Raw genomic sequence first — 18,962 nt, forward strand, 5'->3', positions numbered from 1 at the left:
AGCTCTTGCTGCTCTTTGAGACCCTGCATTAGCCATGTGAAGAAATCTGTACTCCTTTCCTGGGGGGTGAGAGATCATGTGGAGCAGAGATAAGCCCTACTACCTGAGATCCTCTTAGTCCAGCCATCCACCCAATTGTCATGTTGCCACATTAGACTATCCCACCCCAATCGAATTTTGCTCAGACCAGAACCCCAGTAAACCCTCAGAATTGTCAGAAATAATATGTCTGTTGTTTTAGCCACTAAAAGCTAAGTGATACACTTGTTAACTTAAAGAACACAATTATTTTGTAAACAGCACCCAAGAGATAGGAACATCCCCAGGGCCTACCTGCTAGTTTAGGCTACTTAAGGTGGTTTTGAATTCTTTTTGAAACATTTTTAAATTTACTTAACTGAACTTACAGCCTACCTTTGGGGTTTTTCCAAAAGCTCTGTAGGAGAACATGCTAATTTAGTAAGAATAATTTGACAAATAGGGTTATGAAATAGTGAATGGTTAATTTTGGGTTAGTAGAAACTTTTCATTTCTTTGGAATTTATGGTCTAAAGTTTGAGCACATTGGTATGAATACTTTTATTTGCAGTATTTATCTTAATTTTATTGGCTACTGTTGTATAGTATAATGGGTCAGGTAGATTCCTAACCATAAAATGCCATATGTGAAAATTTCAGATGATAGGGTTATAAATCAACTACACCATCCAAAAACACTTTAGTTTTTTAAAAAATTTAGGAACTAGGGAAACATACAGTGAGGTTTTAAACTTCAAGCTGCTGCCAGTGGAGAATGTGTTTAAACAGTGGCTGTCAGCTCTTGGACCTGCTGAACTGATTTATTCATCACAGGAACTGGTACTATAACTGCACTTTTAATTGCACTAATGAAAGATTTTTTCCTTTATTTTCTTTTGATACAGTATTTACAATCCATGGACTGGTGCCATTTTCCATTTGGCACTTTATGGTTTGGCATGGGGCCATGGTGTCCTGTGATGTTACTCATGAGCTCCGGCGTGGTTAGCCCTGGTCAAAGGACTTTCTTATATTGCTTTTTATGCTCACTTCAGATTGTAAAAAATTTCCTGAGAAGTCAACATTTCTATAATTGGATTCCTAAACTTCACCCTTCTGATTTCTGGCTACTACATCTACAAAAATATCTCCAAATTATTTCTGCAGAACGTTTAATGCTTATTTTGCTATAGAAAACCTGCTTCAAGTAGCTATTTAATTGTGAACATTTAATAGTAAATTGAGCATTCAACATCTTTTGAGAAAAGATTTTAGTGTGTGAAATTAAAACCTTGAAATCACACTTGCCTATTTATATTTAAGTTTGAAAGAAATGTCTTAAGATGGGAATGTTGCCAGTTATAATATAATACATTATTAATTTTAGGAGACCGTAAGTGTTAGCCACTTACTTAAATTAATGTTTCCCTTTTTTTTTGGACATTCTGAAATGGTGATTATACCACTTGGTGTATTAAAAGTCAAATGCATTTTACAATTAATTGGTGATTAAAGTCAAATGTATTTCTTTACCACAAGAATTCCTAGAATCTTTGAATATTCTAATATGTAATGCGAAAGCTCAATTTTTCACTCAGAGATAACAACTGTTAATATTTTGTAATAGTTCCTATAGATTTTTTTTCTGTGTATATAGATATTTTAGTATAGGATATCATTTTATATTCTGCTTTTTTCACTTAAAATTATATGGTAAACATTTTATTTTAAAATTTATTGGCTAATATCTTTTTAATGACCAAATAATAGACTTAGTTCGATAAACTGTAATTTGTTTTACCCTTCCATTCTCAAATATTTAGGTTTTTTTGTTTTTCTCTAAAATGGTTATAAACATGATTTGTGTCCAAATCTTTGCATTTATGATTCCTAGAAGTTGAATTACCAGACTAAAATATCTGCTTTTTAAAGCTAAGTTGTTTTTTTCAAAAAGATTGTTCTGATTTATAATCATGTGATAAAATTTTTAAATTACAAAGAGTTTAAAATCTTATTTTATTGTCACTTTAGTCCTTTTCCTTTTTACTATCTACTACAGTTTATTTTCTTGACTGAAAATATCCTCTTTATTATTATGAGGAATGCCCTAGCAGGTTTGGCTCTGGATAGAGTGTCGACCTGCGAGCTGAAAGGTCCCGGGTTCGATTCCAGTCAAGGGCACGTACCTCATACCTCGTACCTCGGTTGCAGGCTCCTCCTGGTCCCTGGTCAGGGCACGTGCAGGAGGCAACCAATTGATGTGTTTCTCTCACATCAGTGTTTCTCTCTGTCTTTCCCTCTCTCTTCCACTCTCTCTAAAGCAAAACAAAACACAAAATACAAAGAAAACAAAATTATTTATTAGGAATAATACTGGATAATTTTAAGATGCATAGAGATTTTAAAAAGAAAATGAAAAATACCTATAATATCTTCTCCTTCCTATAAAAATGTTTAATTTTTAGCAAAAGGGTATAGCTTGATGATTTTTTAAATGGATTTTAAGTTTTATGAGAGCAGAGGTTCTTTATATTTTTATCCTTAGTATTTAGCATATGACTAGCACATAAGAGATGTCCAATCAATATTTGTTGAATGAATGAGTGAATATAATTTTTCATGAAAAAATGTATTAGATGGTCCATTTCAGATATATCTGAAAAAGTATGTCATCTTTTACACCAAAATACAATATACTCGGTTATCACCCACATTCTTTATATTTTTCATATTTTATAAAGCAGTTGATTTCTGTAGTGAATTTTAATCCTTACTGTTTATTCAATGAATATAACATTTTGGAATTAAGATGCCTGTAATAGTGCTAAGCTGTCTACTCTGGAAGGTTATAGAGTAGTCCTTTATACTTTCTGCAGAAACATGTTATTTCCTTAATCTATTAGAAATTTTCATTAAGGTAAAGAAAAACTATGCTTTCAATATGTGGTATTTTTACATTATTATTGTATTTACACCCTAGCAATTATTACTGATAAATAGCAATCTAACCAAATATATACCAATTAATTGTCATCAAGCTTAATTCATTTATGAATCTTAACCTCCCCTTCCCAATCCCCAGGCTTTCCCTATTTCATTTTATGTAGTTTTGATTTATCTCTTATTATTTGGAAATAATCCATCTTTATACTTGTGATACTGTCTTTGGATTACAGTTTTCAGAATTTGGATACTGGTTCAGAATAAGCTAAAAGTCAAGAAAAAGATGGAGCTTTAATTTCATGTGAACCTACTTTTGTAAAGTGAACTGCAACCGGAACCTCAGGACTGATATGTGGCCCCAAACCCCTTTGTAAACTTGGGTCCAGGTTAAACCTCCAAGTAGTCATCAGTCACATTAAGTGTATACCACGTCATTAGTAAACTAACACTCCTTATTTACTCCCATTTTAGAAAGTAGCAAACTTTTTAATTATATGAATAATCAAAAGGCTTTCTGATTCACTAATTACATATTCAAAATTTACTGGTGTATTTTCATTCGGCACCTTTTCAGATGAGAGGAGATCATCAGAATGTGACAAGCCAGTTGAATTTCATAGGATGAGCTCATTAGCATTAGTTTTCTGGTGCAGAGATTTGAGTTAAATAGTTTAATTGACCATAATTACTCTTCATGTACCCTCGGGATAATTAGAATTTATTTGAGTTTCTGTATTTTAAAAACAGCACTGTATTCTATATTTTCTTTATTTTTTACAGATTCAAAGGGTTGGGGGTTTCTGTGATGCTTTCCTAAACAACAGATTGCTTTTTTTGGAATAGATATTACAACCTGTGGAAATTCTATTAATTCCACATTGGTTCTTGGCAGGGCTTTTGAAATCGGTTTCTTTTGATTTGGGTTCTTGTTGTCTAGACAGAAGAGTGTCTTCTATCACTCCCAAGATCCCAGTCTTCCCTGCCAACTTCTCTTGTACATTTTTATAGTTTTAAGTAATAACAATTGAACAGGAAAGCACATTTGGGAAAGTAGATTACTTTTAACCAGGAAATACTCTGTGCCAAAATCAAGATTGTAGTTTTAGCCTTATTACATATTTTAGAAGTTTAACTCTTTTGTTCCACTTTTCTTTTTATACCTTACTTTTCTCAGACTTCTTTTATTAGAGCAGAAATGAAGAGATACAAAAGTTGTTGGAAGAATCACCATTTTCTGTTCTCAGCTCTGATCCTGGTTAACTTAGGTGAAATCAAACACTTTCTTTTAAATATAAATGGCAGACTCTTAATTTGTGGTTTTTTATGGGTGTCTTTTGAATTTATAAGGAAATTTTTAATAATGCTGCACTTGTGTAGTTGATCAGAACTCAATAAAACTTGATGGGTGTTTGCTAAAAACATGTTTTCCTTTGGAGTAAAGGAGATTATTGGTAGGGTTAATGTGGTTCTTTGTGGCACTACACTTCTTCATATCTCCTTCTACAGGAATGGAGAAATTAATTGCACACTCATCTGACCTCACCTGTTAGTCCTTGTGTCCCAGTACTTCTTAGAGTGATATTTCCAAAAGAAATTACTGACCTGGCTTAAAAGCCATCAGTATAACTACCTGTTGATCATCTCTAAGATGAAGTCTAAGTTTTTTAAAGTTGGTATTCTTAACCTGGCTCATGCCTCCTTCACTTTCATCTTACATTAGTATTGTTAAACCATTCTGTTGGTGGCGGTGGCACCAAGTCAGACCGGACCTGGGTTCAGCAACCTTGGTTCTTAAGTTCTGGCTAGGAAAGGATTCAGAGCCAAGATTCAAACTGTAAGAGAACTTCCTATATAATAAAGAGGTAATATGCTAATTAGACCAAACAGCAGAGCGAACGTCTGACGACCTTCCAGATGAAGCTAGGCTGCGAGGGCTTAGCCCCTTGCACAAATTTCGTGCATCGGACCTCTAGTTTATTTATAAAATCACAAAGGTAGAAGAAGTAATTTGTAGAAGAAATGGGCTTAGGAAGCAAGTTATAGAAGTAAAGAAAGGGCTCTTGGAGTTTGGGATTGAGGAAGGTAATGGTAATGTGCCTGGAGGGAGGGAGAGCACACTGGTCAGCCTTGGTGTAGCTTGTCTAGTTTTGCTACTTTTCTTGGCCTGGAGCTGAAATACAGCTGAGGCCTAGTTGTTATCTCTAGGGATGCAAGGTTAGGGGGTCCAAACTGAATGATCAGCCATATACTAGGGGAAGAAGGTCACCTTGGTGATGAGGTCCCACTCAACAATTGTCTTTTGTTGGCACCCAGGGCTTCTCACCCTGATAAACTTCTGTACCTAGCCCATTGCCCCAGGTAAACTTACCTGGTCAAACTGGTACAGCATAGCCCAAGGCCCCAGGCATACAGAAATACTCTTAATCAGGTGTAATATTTAAAAGGCCCAGAGATTATCTCCAAGATGCCTGACAAGGGCCACTCTTAAAGACTGGCCTTTCTTTGGAATGGGCAGGGTTTGAGCAACCCAGGCCTTCTGAATCAAACCTTTCTTGAACACTGTCACCTTACTAAACTCCATACTATTTGGATTTTATTAGTTTTCCCCTAATAACCTTTGTCTAATTAAGGATCCCATCTAGGCCATCACATTACATTTAGTTATCTGTCTCCTTAGAATTCTCTGGGCTGTGACAGTGTTTCTTACTCTTATTAGTTTTTTAATGGCCTTGACAATTTTGAGGTTTGCTGGTCAGGTCTTTTGTAGAATGTCCCTTAATTTGACTTTGGCTGTTTTTAATATGGTTAGTCTGGAATTACGGGGTTTGGGGAAGAAGACCACAGAGGTGGAATCCATTCCCATCAGAGCTTAACAAGGGTATAATATTAAATTTGAACCTTTAATTATCTAATTTAAAAAATTTCCAGCTTCTCATGAGTACTTAACTAGAATTTAGGCTGATGTGTGGCCTACATGCAAAATTTGTTCTCAGTGGCTCTTAATCATGTTTAATCTACAACCTTCCTCTTTTCACTGGTGTCAATATCTCTAATGTCCACAACTTTAAATTTATCTAGAGATAGTAGGGAAAGGCAGTCAGGATGTAGAACAGTAACCCATCAAGTGACGGTTCAGGGAAGCTAAAACAGGTCCCTTTTACTAGATGAGAATCTGGAATAAAACGTGGTCAGGTCCCCAAGTATGATTGCTGTTATTTTCATATGCATCTCTTTCTTCCCCAAGATGAACTAAAGGTAAGTATTAGGGGCTCCAAATGGTTCAGCCTCATTCATTCTCTTCAGTTGGCCTTATTCCCACTCAGTGTTCATGTTCCTGCAAATGTCAGATTGTCTAGAAAGCTGTATTCTTCAAGCCTGTTGTATGCTCTTGTAGTGTCCTGTATTTTTTTCTAGTTTTAAAATTAAGTAATTATGAATATATTTGTTTAATGTCTGCCTCTCCTTCCAGACTGTAAGCTCCACGATGTAGAGACCATGTACATTCTTCATCCCTCACTCTGTATATATCTGAGTGAATAAGTGAATAAATGAGTAGATGAATGAATATTTGATATTAAAACCTCTATCAACTACAGTTGTAGGAGTCGGATCTCTTGTTGATACCTGTAATACCTGAAGCCCCATACTTATCAGAAGTTATATAAAAGATAAAAGTTAGCCCTGGCTGATTTGGCTCAGTGGATAGAGTGTGGGCCTGCGGACTGCAAGGGTCCCAGGTTCGATTCCGGTCAAGGGCATATGCCTGGGTTGTGGGCTCAATCCCCAGTAGGGGACGTGCAGGAGGCAACCAATCAATGATTCTCATCATTGGTGTTTCTATCTCTCCCCCTCTCTTCTGAAATCAATAAAAAAATATTTTTTTAAAAAAAGATAAAAGTTACACAACTTTTACCCCAGGATAGTTAATTTTTGCTCAACAATCTACCACCTAGGCTTGTGCAGTTCTTGAGACTTTCTTGACCTTTCTCGTTGAATATGCTTATGATAAATGTCTAATTTCTCTAGGCAACTTCTTCCTCCACAATTTTCTTTTAGCATCATCTTTCGGGCCTGATTCTCAAGCTGAAAATCCTAGCTATTACATGTAGCACCTTTAGCATCCAGGGACAAGTTTAATTATGGTATAAGGAAAAATCTTTTGTTCTTTTTCTAAATATTCACCATTATTAAGACTGTGCTGTAAGGACTGTTTTCTGACATCTCCTTTATTCTTTGTCAGGGCGTTCTTATACCTCTGCTTTCAAGCCAAAACATCAGTGACAATCCTCTTTCCCCAGCATGTTGGCTCTCTGGCCAGTGTTAGTTATTTGCCACATGTGGGAACTTCCTTTCTGGTCTGTATCTCAAGATACAGAGTCAGAACTACTTAAGAATTTACTTACATGAATTGCTCAGCTTTCTGACAGAGAGAGGGGCCTCTTCTCTTTGCCTCCTATTTAACAAAAACTTGGAGCATCTCTATGGCCAGTCTTGGCAGGAGAGGGTTTTTCTTTCTGTATATGCAAATATTTATTGTCAACCAACCATCAGAGGAAATAGAGGAAAGCGTTTGAATTTACACCCCAATTATTTGGACATATCTGGGCTAGAAAATGTCATGCAAGGCATGTCTATGTCTATATGCTTTCACATGTTGGTGACACTTTACACTAGTTCTGAGCCTGCTGCTATGTTGCTAACTCTCCTAGTTTTCTCATCTCATGGCCTACCAGCCTGTTCCCCTGTCATTTCTACCCTTCTGCTGCTTTCTTTTGAAGATGATACAGAGAAATATACGTCTGGCCATTAATTTATCCCTTTACCAAACCTTGAGCATCTGTAATGTATGAGGCACTATGTTGGGAAGGTCCTGGTGGTACATACTTTTATAACAAAGAGCCTTTTCATTTGATGATCATTCACACATACCACAAATTTCCAAAAAGAAATAATCAGAACAAATTTATTTAAAATTTTTTACTATTTAAAATGATTTTTCTGGGCCTTTTATATGATATATTTCAGTTTGGGGGCATTTGGTCATGTATTACCTATGGGTGATTTAAAATTCACTTGAGGAATGTGTTGCTTCTTTAGCACCTGGGAGTGGGGGCCAATCAGTAGAAATCCCTGTTTCTTTCCTCTGTTCTTGTATTCTTCATTTCCTTTATCCACATTCCTTTATCTTTTCCCAGTTCTGCTGTGCCTTAGTAAGAATGGTAGAGGTTACTAAGCAGTTTCTTAAATAATCAATGCATTTTCTGCTGATCACAGCTGCATTTCATAAATTAGAAAAAATATATTTTAATGAGATATAAAGAATTTTTAGGTGAAGCTTTATATCATTTTCATGATGTGAGTTTTAATTTCTTTTTTCAATTATTACTGCTGTTTTTCTTTTTTTTTTCGTTCTTGTTTAAAGTTTCCATTTTTTTATCAGATTTTTTTTTCCTGTACTTGTTCATCTGGCAAAAGTAGTTTTTTAAAAGCTCATTTTGGAAATGTTTAACCATTTTAAGGCTGAATTAACCATTTTAAGTTTGTGATCTAAGGGAAGCTTATTTAGATAATAATATATGTGTAGATAAGGTTTGACTTCATACATAGCTAGCTCTCTGAGAACAGCTCATAGTAAGTTCGATGGTAATATATAGTGATATTTTAGAAATTAAGTTCAGATTATAATATAATCATTAAACTGATTATGAAATATTTGTCTTTAAGTTGGTCATGTTTGCCCTGTTCCTTGAGGTATGTGCTTTTTTTTACTTGAGTAATTCATCTTTTTTATCTTAATGTTTTCCCTTATAAATTAGGAATTAATAGGAACATCTGGCTCTCATATTTTTTTTAATGTTTTATTGAGGTGCTTAATATGATTTATTAAAGAATAAGGTCACCCAGATCAGTGGCAACTTGCAATTAGTGGGGAAGTTTTGGTGTACAGTTTCTTACATTGTTTCTCATCCACTTTTTTAGCTCTGTGTGCTCTTACCTGTGACATTGTTATGCAAAATGGAAGGGAAACAGGCAAAGGGGAAAAGCTGACTCCAGAGAGAAAAGACAAGGACAAAATAACACACTCAGCCCCTCCCACCCTCTGTGCGGGGTACTGCTCCATGTTTTTACTTGCCTCATGTCCCACCCTTGACTTTTCAGACTCCTCATGTAGTTGGGGTTTGAATTTTGAATAAAGTTTTTATTTTTAATCAATTGGGGATTGGCAGTGTAGATGGTTTGGGACCCTATAGTAGAACTGGAGCTTTGACTTGTTTTTTTAAGAATTCTCCAAAGAATACATTTTTAAAGCATAGGGGAAAATACTTGTCTTTTTACTATATAAAGCTAGAGGCTTTCACTTATTTTCAATTAGACCTAAGAACACATTTGAACATTGCTGCTCCCTAATTTTGCTTTATGGAAATCTTTTGCTTGTTTTTCCTTTTGGATCTTGGAGGTTAGATTTTCTCAACTTACTTCTTTCTGCATTATGTAGTATCTTTAGAAATTTGGTATGTTTACGATTTCAAAACAAAATCAATGTACTTTAAACATTTGAATTGTTAAAAAGCTATTGTATGGCCCAGCAGAGAATTTGGAGCAGGTACCAACACACTTGCTTCTGCCTGGCTTCTTGTCCTTGTTAGAACTTGTTAGCATGAAAGAACAAAATGAAAAGTTGCAATATTTTCGATAAAAATAACACTTTAAAAAGAATTTTTGTTCCTGGCAGTGTAAAACTTGGCACCTAGCAAATAAGAGGACTCACAGATATATAAAGACTCTGTCAGCCCCTCTGGAACTACTGAATTCCTCCCTCATAGTAATTCTCCCAATGTCTGCAATCCAGTTCATTCATTTTTATTTTGTCCTCTTGGAACTTGTCCATAAAAGTGTGTTTTTTTTTCCTTTCTTTTTTAACCTGATCATCAGGTCTTTTGGCTGCTATGGGTGTGTAGTTTGAGTTGAGGTTTTTTGTGTGTATTTTTGGATTCTTGTCCAGAAAGTACTATAAGATGTTGGGGTTGGGGGGGTCGTTTTCCTTGGGAAATTTATCTCACTGCCCTGTCTCTGCTTGTTTGACAGCTGTTCCTTCACTTCTAACTTTATTATTAATTCAAAGAGTTATAAAGCCATGTGTGAGCAGCTGTTCACTGTTTCATTAGGACAAAATAGAAAGAAAGGACCCAACTATTATCAGGAGTGATTTAGGTTAGGTTGTAGAAATAATTTTCTGGCAGTTATGATATAGTAACTTAGTAAAAAGAGAGTTGTAGAATTTTTTAAAAAGAGCATAAAATAGTATTTGTTGAAAGATGAGAGAAGTTGAAAGATGAAATACTGACTGAAGATGGGATAGTGAACCAACTAGTTTTGAATTCCTGTTCTAGTTCTAGGATTTTATGATTTCATGCTGGAGTTTATTCTCTTACAAACTAACTTTTCCCATGACTTTCTGTGTTTAAGACTCTTCCGTGCAATTGTAAGCTTTTTAAGCTGATTTATATTTATTTTTGAGTTGATATCTTAGCTATAGAAAAACTTCATTTATTTGGCACCCAGGTGCTGAATTAAAATTTAAAACTTGTTTGCTTTTAGTTAAAGAAATGTAATAATCAGACAAAGGGAAAAAGAATAGAAAAATTTGGTAATTAAATATTGCTCATGGAACTACAAATGTGATGGCTTAATCCTTATCTTTTGTCACTAGTCCTTCAGAATATAACTATTATAATCATGTTTCAGACCTTTAAATAATACCTAGCATGTGTTAAATAGGTACTGTGTGCCTGGCTAAAAGTGCAGCTAATTTAATAGATAGTGTACTGCTTAATTCTCACAATAATCCTGGGAATTGTATGAATATAAAAAATGTATGAATATAAAATTGTGAATACATTATGATGTCATTGAAAACACATACACCCACGCGTTCACGCACATGTATTTGAAAGGTTGTAAGTATTAACAATGGTTACTTTTAGGTGGTAGGAAAACAGATAATTCTTCTATTGTCCTTTATAATTTCTTATATGATGTATTTATTATATATCAATTATCTTTATAATCATATGAGATGGGAATTGCTACTATTATTTTCACATTCTGACACGTTGGCCATGTCTTACATATGTGCAACAATTTCCAAATCGCTATCCTCACCATCTCACATATTTAGGAACTGTAAAACCATTTTAAATATTTTTTAGAAGTTTTTGTATTAATTTGTGGAAAGATATTTTATGTCTTTAGACAAAGGCTGTGTCTTTTAGGCTACTTTTCTTATTCCTCTCTAGATTACAAAATTTTCAGACTATTATCCTTGTGCCTTTACAGTTCCTAAGACAAGTCCAGCACATAGAAGATATTTTTCTTAAAGTTTATTTAATTTATTTTACTCGTAAATTCCAACTGCAGTGCAATAATTGAAAACAAATTCCTTAATTTCCAAACATTTTTTTGTTTTTGTCTTTTAATGTAACTCAATTATACACTTGCCCAAAGTCTGAGTCCTGGTTGTTACCCTTGATTCCATATTCTTTTTCACTACCTCTCCAAATCTAATTAATTATTGTTGAAATGGATGAAGTGTTCGGGATAATAAACTGGCATTGTGTATCATGAGACCTTAAAAATGCCCATGCCTTTTAATCCAATAATTCTTACTTTATAAAATAAATCAGGAAAGCAATTTAGAAAAAAAAATTATATAATCTCAGGATTATGGTTGGTAATACAGCGTTCTCCTGGTTCTGTGGACAAAAAACCATAACATGCAAATTCATTTGGGAAAAGTAATCTTTTTGTGATATTAACAACAAAAAAACAACAACAACCTTCTGTTTTCTTAGATTTGTAGATTGTTTTCTGACTTTTCTTCTTATTTCCTCTTGCCTCTTAAATGCAGGTGGTGCCCAATACCCACATCTCTCTTTTCATGGTTGGCAATTTTAATGGATCTCATGGATTCTTTTGTTTGTATGTAGAGATTTCTGAAATCTGACATTCCATGCCTATCCTCTTTACAGTGCTCCATTTGTGATGCTTACATTCAAAATACTCAGTTTTCATCTTTTGAATATCATTTAACTGTGGAAAAAAAAATCTATCTTGTTTATTTTTCCTCCTGAAGATCATTTTTCTGTGGTCCATATTCTATCAACCTGTCTTGACATCTTTTCTTTTCAATTCTCCCTCTTTCTTATTCCACCCTCAGAACCCTCCACTGTAGACCTGCATTGTCTTTCTGGCGTATCTTCATTTTCTACAGGTGGTCACCTTAGTTTAAGCCTCTTTTTTTGTTTTTAAGGATGTTTGTGGTTGGTCTGTAATTAGTCTCCCTGCACACTCTATCCTCAAATGACTTTTGTCAGAGAATCTTCCTGATGCACAGATCAGAACACATCACTTTCTAGATTAAAACCTTCAAAGACTTCTTATGTGAGTAAAGAGATTCTAAAACTCCTTCATCTAGTCTTCAGGCTCCTCTACTACTATATGGCCTCAATTTAACTTTTCTAATTTTACTTCCCACCCTCAAATTTTTTTTTTCTTATCCTTCTCATACTTTCTTCTGAGTCTTTTATCATATTTTCACATTTCCAGATCTCATCTAGGCTTCAAGAGTTGAATTTCAGATTTGCCTGCTAACTGGAAGGAATCTTTCCTTCCTGGGAACTCTCAAAGGCCTTTTCTGTTTCTTTGCTATTGTGCTTAGGATCCTTTCCATTGTACTATGGCTATTTCTGGGCATGTTACTGGTAGTTGTTAAGTTCTTTAAAGTTATTCATGTTTTATTTTTCTATTTCCTAATTAGTTCTTAATGCATATTAAGTAAATAATATGTAAGGAGCTCTCTTGTTTGGGGGGCATTTCATATTTGAGGAAAAGGAACAAAAATTTGAGGATATTTCATCAGTATGCCAGACAGAAAAGATTATATATTCCATAAGTACCTACAGAAATATATTTTCAAGTATTTGCTGAAAAAGAAAGAAAATAAATTAGGTGTATAGATAAGACTTTGGGTCACTAATACAAACCATTTGCAAACAGATGAAACCTAATTTTAAAAGCCATCTAGAATAGAAGATAGACTTACCAGTGTGTTCAATCATTTAAGCAGTTATTTATATAAGATTCGCAAGCAGAAACATTTTGTTTTTCTGTAGTATTTCTATAATATGCATTTTATGTACTTTTAATTAATCTTCATATTGTTGGAATTTCTTTTAGGATCCTCCTGATTTTTAAATGGTCTGTTCCTTCTCTTGTACTTCTTTTGTTGATCTTTTTTTTAAGTTCTCTGTCCTGGCAAACTTATGTTTAGAACATGTTCTGTTTTGCAGGTATCCTGGTCAGATATAGGAGGACTGGAAAATATCAAGCTGAAATTGAAACAGGCTGTGGAATGGCCCTTGAAACATCCGGAGTCTTTCACCCGAATGGGTATTCAGCCACCTAAAGGAGTTCTTCTGTACGGGCCACCTGGTTGCTCTAAAACGATGATTGCAAAGGCTTTGGCCAATGAAAGTGGACTGAATTTCCTAGCAATAAAGGTATGACATTAAGTTTTTAAATTGCTAATTTCTATTCTAGTCCCCTTAGAACCCATCCTCTCATTCCTGCCCTTCAGAGAACATGAGAAGGCAACTTAAGGAGTAGCTGATTTGAGTTTGATAGCAATGTAGTATAGGGAGATGAGAGATAAGTAAATTAGTTTCATCAGCAAATCAGGTGGACAGTAGACGACTGCTTTATTTAGTTTCTTGATTCTCAGTATTTCTTACACTCGTGTAATAGAAACCAGTCTTCTTTAGTTTTTACATTTTTAAATTATACTGATCACTTTTGCTCATCTAAGATTGAATTATAAATAAATACTAGGGGCCTGGTGAATGAAATTCGTGTACGGGTGTGGTCCCTAGGCCTGGCTGGTGATCGAAGCACGAGCAGTCTGGTATAGAAGGGCAGGTCCCAGCTGACCTCCGGGCCCTGGGCAACACCTGGACCCCCGGGCCCCAGTCTGCCTGAGTCATTGAGCCCCTGCCTGGCTCCCTCAGCGCCTGGGAACTGCCCCCACCGCTGGTTGCTGTCTGCAGGGCGATTGGTGGGGCTGTTGGGCCCCTGCTCACACCTGTCTTGGCCTGGCACCTCCCACTCACCTGCTCCACCATTCCGCCACGGTCCCACTCTCATCAGGGCCCATCCGGGCCTGCTGCCAGTGCCCTGTTGCCGACACCTGCCATGTTCCGTTCCACCCCCTGGTGGTCATTGCATGTCATCGCGAGCAGCCCAACTCCCGGTCGAGGGGACAATTTGCATATTAGGCTTTTATTCTATAGGATATATAGGATGATTGTGAATTTGATATTTACATACATAGAATTTTCAAAGAAACCAGATACTTTATATGGTAAAACTAGGTTCCTTAAAATAACACTTGCAGTCAGAATGTATGTACATTCTACTCTGAAGTATACACACACACACACACACACACACACACATTTGTTCACTGCCTTGTCCTATTACTTGGGATAGATAATCCTATTTGATATGTAGTTTTACATTTACTTTAGGACCAGATATTAATTTCTATGAAATGTGATTACATATCCAGTTACTAAATATACATACATAAAACCTCAAAATCATTTCTGTGGACTTTACCACAAAAATATGTATTTAAATATTTTAAATAGCAAATTCATTTCAGAAGAGGTACATGATAATGTTTTTTTTTTTAATTTATTTTTATTGATTTCAGAGTTGAAGGGAGAGGGAGAGAGAGATAGAAACATAAGAATCGTTAATTGACCTCCTGCACTCTCCCTACTGGGGATTGATCCCACAACCCAGGCCTGTGCCCTGACCAGGAATTGAACCGTGACCTCCTGGTTCATAGGTTGACATTCAGCCGCTGAGCCTCACCGGCCAGGCATATGATAATATTTTGGAAAACAAAAAAAAGATAATGTTTTTATATCACCAGAGATGTTTTTCATAACAAAATACATTTTCTGTCTCAGAACATTGAAATCCTTGGCAGCTTGAAAGTATAAGGCTTATTTTACTTTTCTTTTTTTTATATATATATATTTTATTTATTTTTTACAGAGAGGAAGGGAGAGGGATAGAGAGTTAGAAACATCGATGAGAGAGAAACATCGATCAGCTGCCTCCTGCACACCCCCCACTGGGGATGTGCCCGCAACCAAGGTACATGCCCTTGACCAGAATCGAACCCGGGACCCTTCACTCTGCAGGCCAATGCTCTATCCACTGAGCCAAACCAGTTAGGGCTTATTTTACTTTTCTTAAAATTTTTTGTGGAGTGATATTTAGATATGTTTAACCTATTTACTTTTAAAGCATCAGTATCTTCATAATCCCTACTGTTTGCATACTTACCTTTGTTTGTGTGGAAGATACTGGATCATGAAGATTTGGAGAGGAAACCATGTTATGCTGAATCACAACCACAGTTTTCAATGTTGGAGTAATGAATTATTTTGAAATTTCCAGTTGCTTTTTCTGTGGTTCCTGTCCTCCTACCTTGAGGTAGTGGACATGGCCATTTTACCGACATTTTCTACTCTTTCCTGTCGCCTCCATTTTTCTATGCCTACATTGTCATGTAATTGCACAATTACATATGATAAACTTTGAATTTTTCTTGTCTATTCAAAATCTGAACCTTATTTTACAAGGACTTAGCTCATAGTTATTTGCACTTGAATCTCACTTTTTCATGACCTAACATAACATTCCAGATGCTACCAGGACTGCTTTCTGGCCTATTCTATGGTTACTCAAAAATATATTTACTACTGTTTTTGAATATGAAATTTTTCATAACTTGAGATAGTTTCACTTTTGTCTTTTTCCAATGTGAGAAAATTATTCAAAGTGTTCTTTGAAAGATTTATCTTAGATACCATGTGTTCAGCTTTTTTGTTTGTTTAATTTCATTTATTTATTTACTAGAGGCCCAGTGCACAAATTTGTGCACCAATGGGGTCCCTTGGCCTGGCCTGTGGGATTGGGCCGAAACTGCTCTCCGACATCCCCTGAGGGGTTCTGGATTGCAAGAGGGTGCAGGCCAGGCCAAGGACCCCACTAGTGCATGATTGGGGCTGGGGAGAGATGTGGGAGGTTGGCCAGCCAGGGAGGGACTGCAGAAGGCTCCAGGGCTTGTCTGGCCTGTCTTGCTTAGTCCTGATCGGCCGGACCCCAGCAGCAAGCTAACCTACCGATCGGAGTGTTTGCCACCTGGTGGACATTGCACATCATAGTGAGCGGTTGAGCAGCCTTAGCATATCATTAGCATATTATGCTTTGATTGGTTGAATGGCATAACGGTTGACCGGACACTTAGCATATTAAGCTTTTATTATATAGGATTTATTTGAGAGAGAGACAGAGTGAGAAATATTAGTTTTGTTGTTCCATTATTTTATGCATTCGTTGATTGATTTTTGTATGTGTCCTGACTAGGGATTAAACCCACAACCTTGGCGTATTGGGACAATGCTCTAACCCAGCAGTCGCCAAGCTTTCGGACCTCACGGGCCACCAGTAGTCCGTAGACCACTGGTTGGTGACCGCTGCTCTAACCAACTGAGCTATCCAGCCAAAAGTGTTTGGCTTTTTAATTAAGTTTTTAGTTTTTTAGGTCACCCACACAAAAAGTAAGTGATGTTAAGAAATTTTCTGCCCTGACCGGTTTGGACTAAGTGAATAGAGCATCGGCCTGCGGACTGAAGGGTCCCAGGTTCGATTCCGGTCAAGGGCATGTACCTTGGTTGTAGGCACATCCCCAGGAGGGAGTGTGCAGGAGGCAGCTGATCGATGTTTCTCTCTCATCGATGTTTCTACCTCTCTATCCCTATCCCTTCCTCTCTGTAAAAAGTCAATAAAATATATTTTTTTAAAAAAAGAAAAGAAATTTTCTTAGAGTTCATACTTATAGATTATCATATTCTACTTACAATTTTTTTAATGTGGATTTTGATTCAGTGTAGAGTTTTTTAGTGTAGTTTCACAGTATTATTTTTAAATTTGGTTGGAGGATATATTTAATGAAGATGGGTGTTCATCTTACCATTTTTTTCAGCTTTCTTATATGCTTAAATTTTTCAAAAGTGAAAGCTGGGAACATGAAAAACTAATTTGCTTTTCTTAGCATTTTCATTGGTCCTTTCATCTTGGTCTGATTTTGTGAGAAGAGTTAAAGTAGCTTTGTCATATAGCTTACGTATGAGATGAAGTAAAAACATTTGGGAATTCACATTGTATTATTCCTAGTTTTATCTTTCTATGAGGAAAAAGTTGCCTTTTGGCTCCAACATACATGTTTGTTTTCTAAGGGTTTTCAGTGTTATAATTTAAGTGTGAGCTTAAAGCAGGTCTTATACGTTTTTAAAGTGATCAGAAAAAAGTAGTTAGACATAGGGATTTTCTAGCTTGTTGGGAAACACAAGTGTTTTAATACATTGAAAGGAGAAGCTCCCTAATACTTTTTTGCAGTGATAATTATCTTTAATTCCCAAGTTAAAGAATTGAAAGACTTTAAACATTTCTTTCTCTGAAATGAAAGTACCCTCTCTCTTCCTCTGTGCATCTTTTCTACACAGTGATTAAGAGATATACACTCTACTCAGAGTTAAGACTTCACCTTGGCCAATTGTCTGGGCCCTTAACATCCTTTGGCATGTATAAGTGTTTTTGTGCAGACTAGTACTTGACATATGCTTCAGTTTAGTTTGTCATCTGGGTCAATTATGTCAAAATATTTTCCAGTTGAAATTTCCTCTCTGCTTCTCTCTTGCTTTTGTCTGGAGTGCTACAATAGATTAATTACCCTGGTATAGTTGGGCTGCTTTACTTTATGAACAACTGTTACCGATTCTGGAAGAAGGGTAGTTAGGTCTCTGACAGGGATTTTCAGCAAGTCTTTTATTAACTGTATTGGTGAGTAAAAAAATGTAATGAACTTAGTGTATCCTTGACTTTTTGAGGAGATTTTCTTCTGATACCTGTCTCAGAGAGGAATTTTACAAAATACATCCTGTGTTCAGGAAAACCTATACTTTATTCAGAGCAGTGCACAATTTAATTTATTTAACCAGATTTTCTTTACTTAACCAGATCCCCTATCATTCTGTTATCAAAGATACAAGATAATCTGAACTTGGTAAGTTCCAAGTTCATCTTGAAGCTTTTGTTTGTAGGCTAGTCTATAAATCAGAGAGCTTCCATTTTGCAGACATTACATGGAAAACTGCATAGACACTTCTTTTATATTCTGAAAACTTTAAGATTGGTTTCTAGGGTTACATATACAGACATGATGCTTAAGAAAGTGAAATGACTTTTCCAAGGTCAAAATGCTGGTGATAGAACTAAAATTTGATCTCGGGACTTTCTGACTCTAGAGCCTGAGCTCTGAATCCATTGTATTATAGGATTGTGTCTGTGTGTGTGTGTGTGTGTGTGTGTGTGTGTGTGTGTGTGTGTTTAATAAAACTAATTTCCAGTGCTTTTTTCATTAATTACACCAAGTTACTGGAGAAGGTGTTTCAGGCAGTTTCCATAGGGCAGCTTCAGAAAAGTGGAAAGATGGATGTTTCTGAGACCCAGTTTAAAAGTAATTTTGTTTCTCTGGAACAAAGAAAACTGAGAAAAATAGCATGGTTTTGAAGTGATAGTTGGTTGAGTTAATAAGAAAAGTTTATCATTGGCAAAGAAACAGGAACCTGACCTGTAAAATAGAAGTGCATGGAAAAATACTAGTAGTTGAATAAAGTGGAGCTTGACATTTACATACCTGTATGTGATCTGTGCCTTTGAGACTGAGTGTGTTGCAATGAAAAGCACTAAGCTAGGGTTCAGGTGGCTTTGGTTTGATTCCTAACCCTAGTACTAAATGTTTGCTCTGTAACCTGAAACAAGTTCTCTTAAGTCTCAGTTTTTTTTTTATCTGTATAGGCTTTTTG

At 35.8% G+C, this 18,962-nt stretch overlaps 1 protein-coding gene across 1 annotated transcript in view; it reads left to right on the top strand.

The window, feature by feature from the left end:
- The window catches only part of AFG2A (AFG2 AAA ATPase homolog A), a 240,428-nt gene that overhangs the window by 45,267 nt on the left and 176,199 nt on the right, over window positions 1–18,962 (top strand). Inside the window, exon 11 of the mRNA XM_070417201.1 lies at window positions 13,311–13,520. Coding sequence (XP_070273302.1) covers window positions 13,311–13,520 — 210 coding nt within the window. The remainder of the gene's footprint in view (window positions 1–13,310; window positions 13,521–18,962) is intronic.

This window comes from Myotis yumanensis, unplaced genomic scaffold (genome assembly GCF_028538775.1).
Source record: "Myotis yumanensis isolate MYYU_CA2020_CCGP unplaced genomic scaffold, mMyoYum1.0.hap1 SCAF_5, whole genome shotgun sequence".
In the NCBI taxonomy this organism is placed as follows: domain Eukaryota; kingdom Metazoa; phylum Chordata; class Mammalia; order Chiroptera; family Vespertilionidae; genus Myotis; species Myotis yumanensis.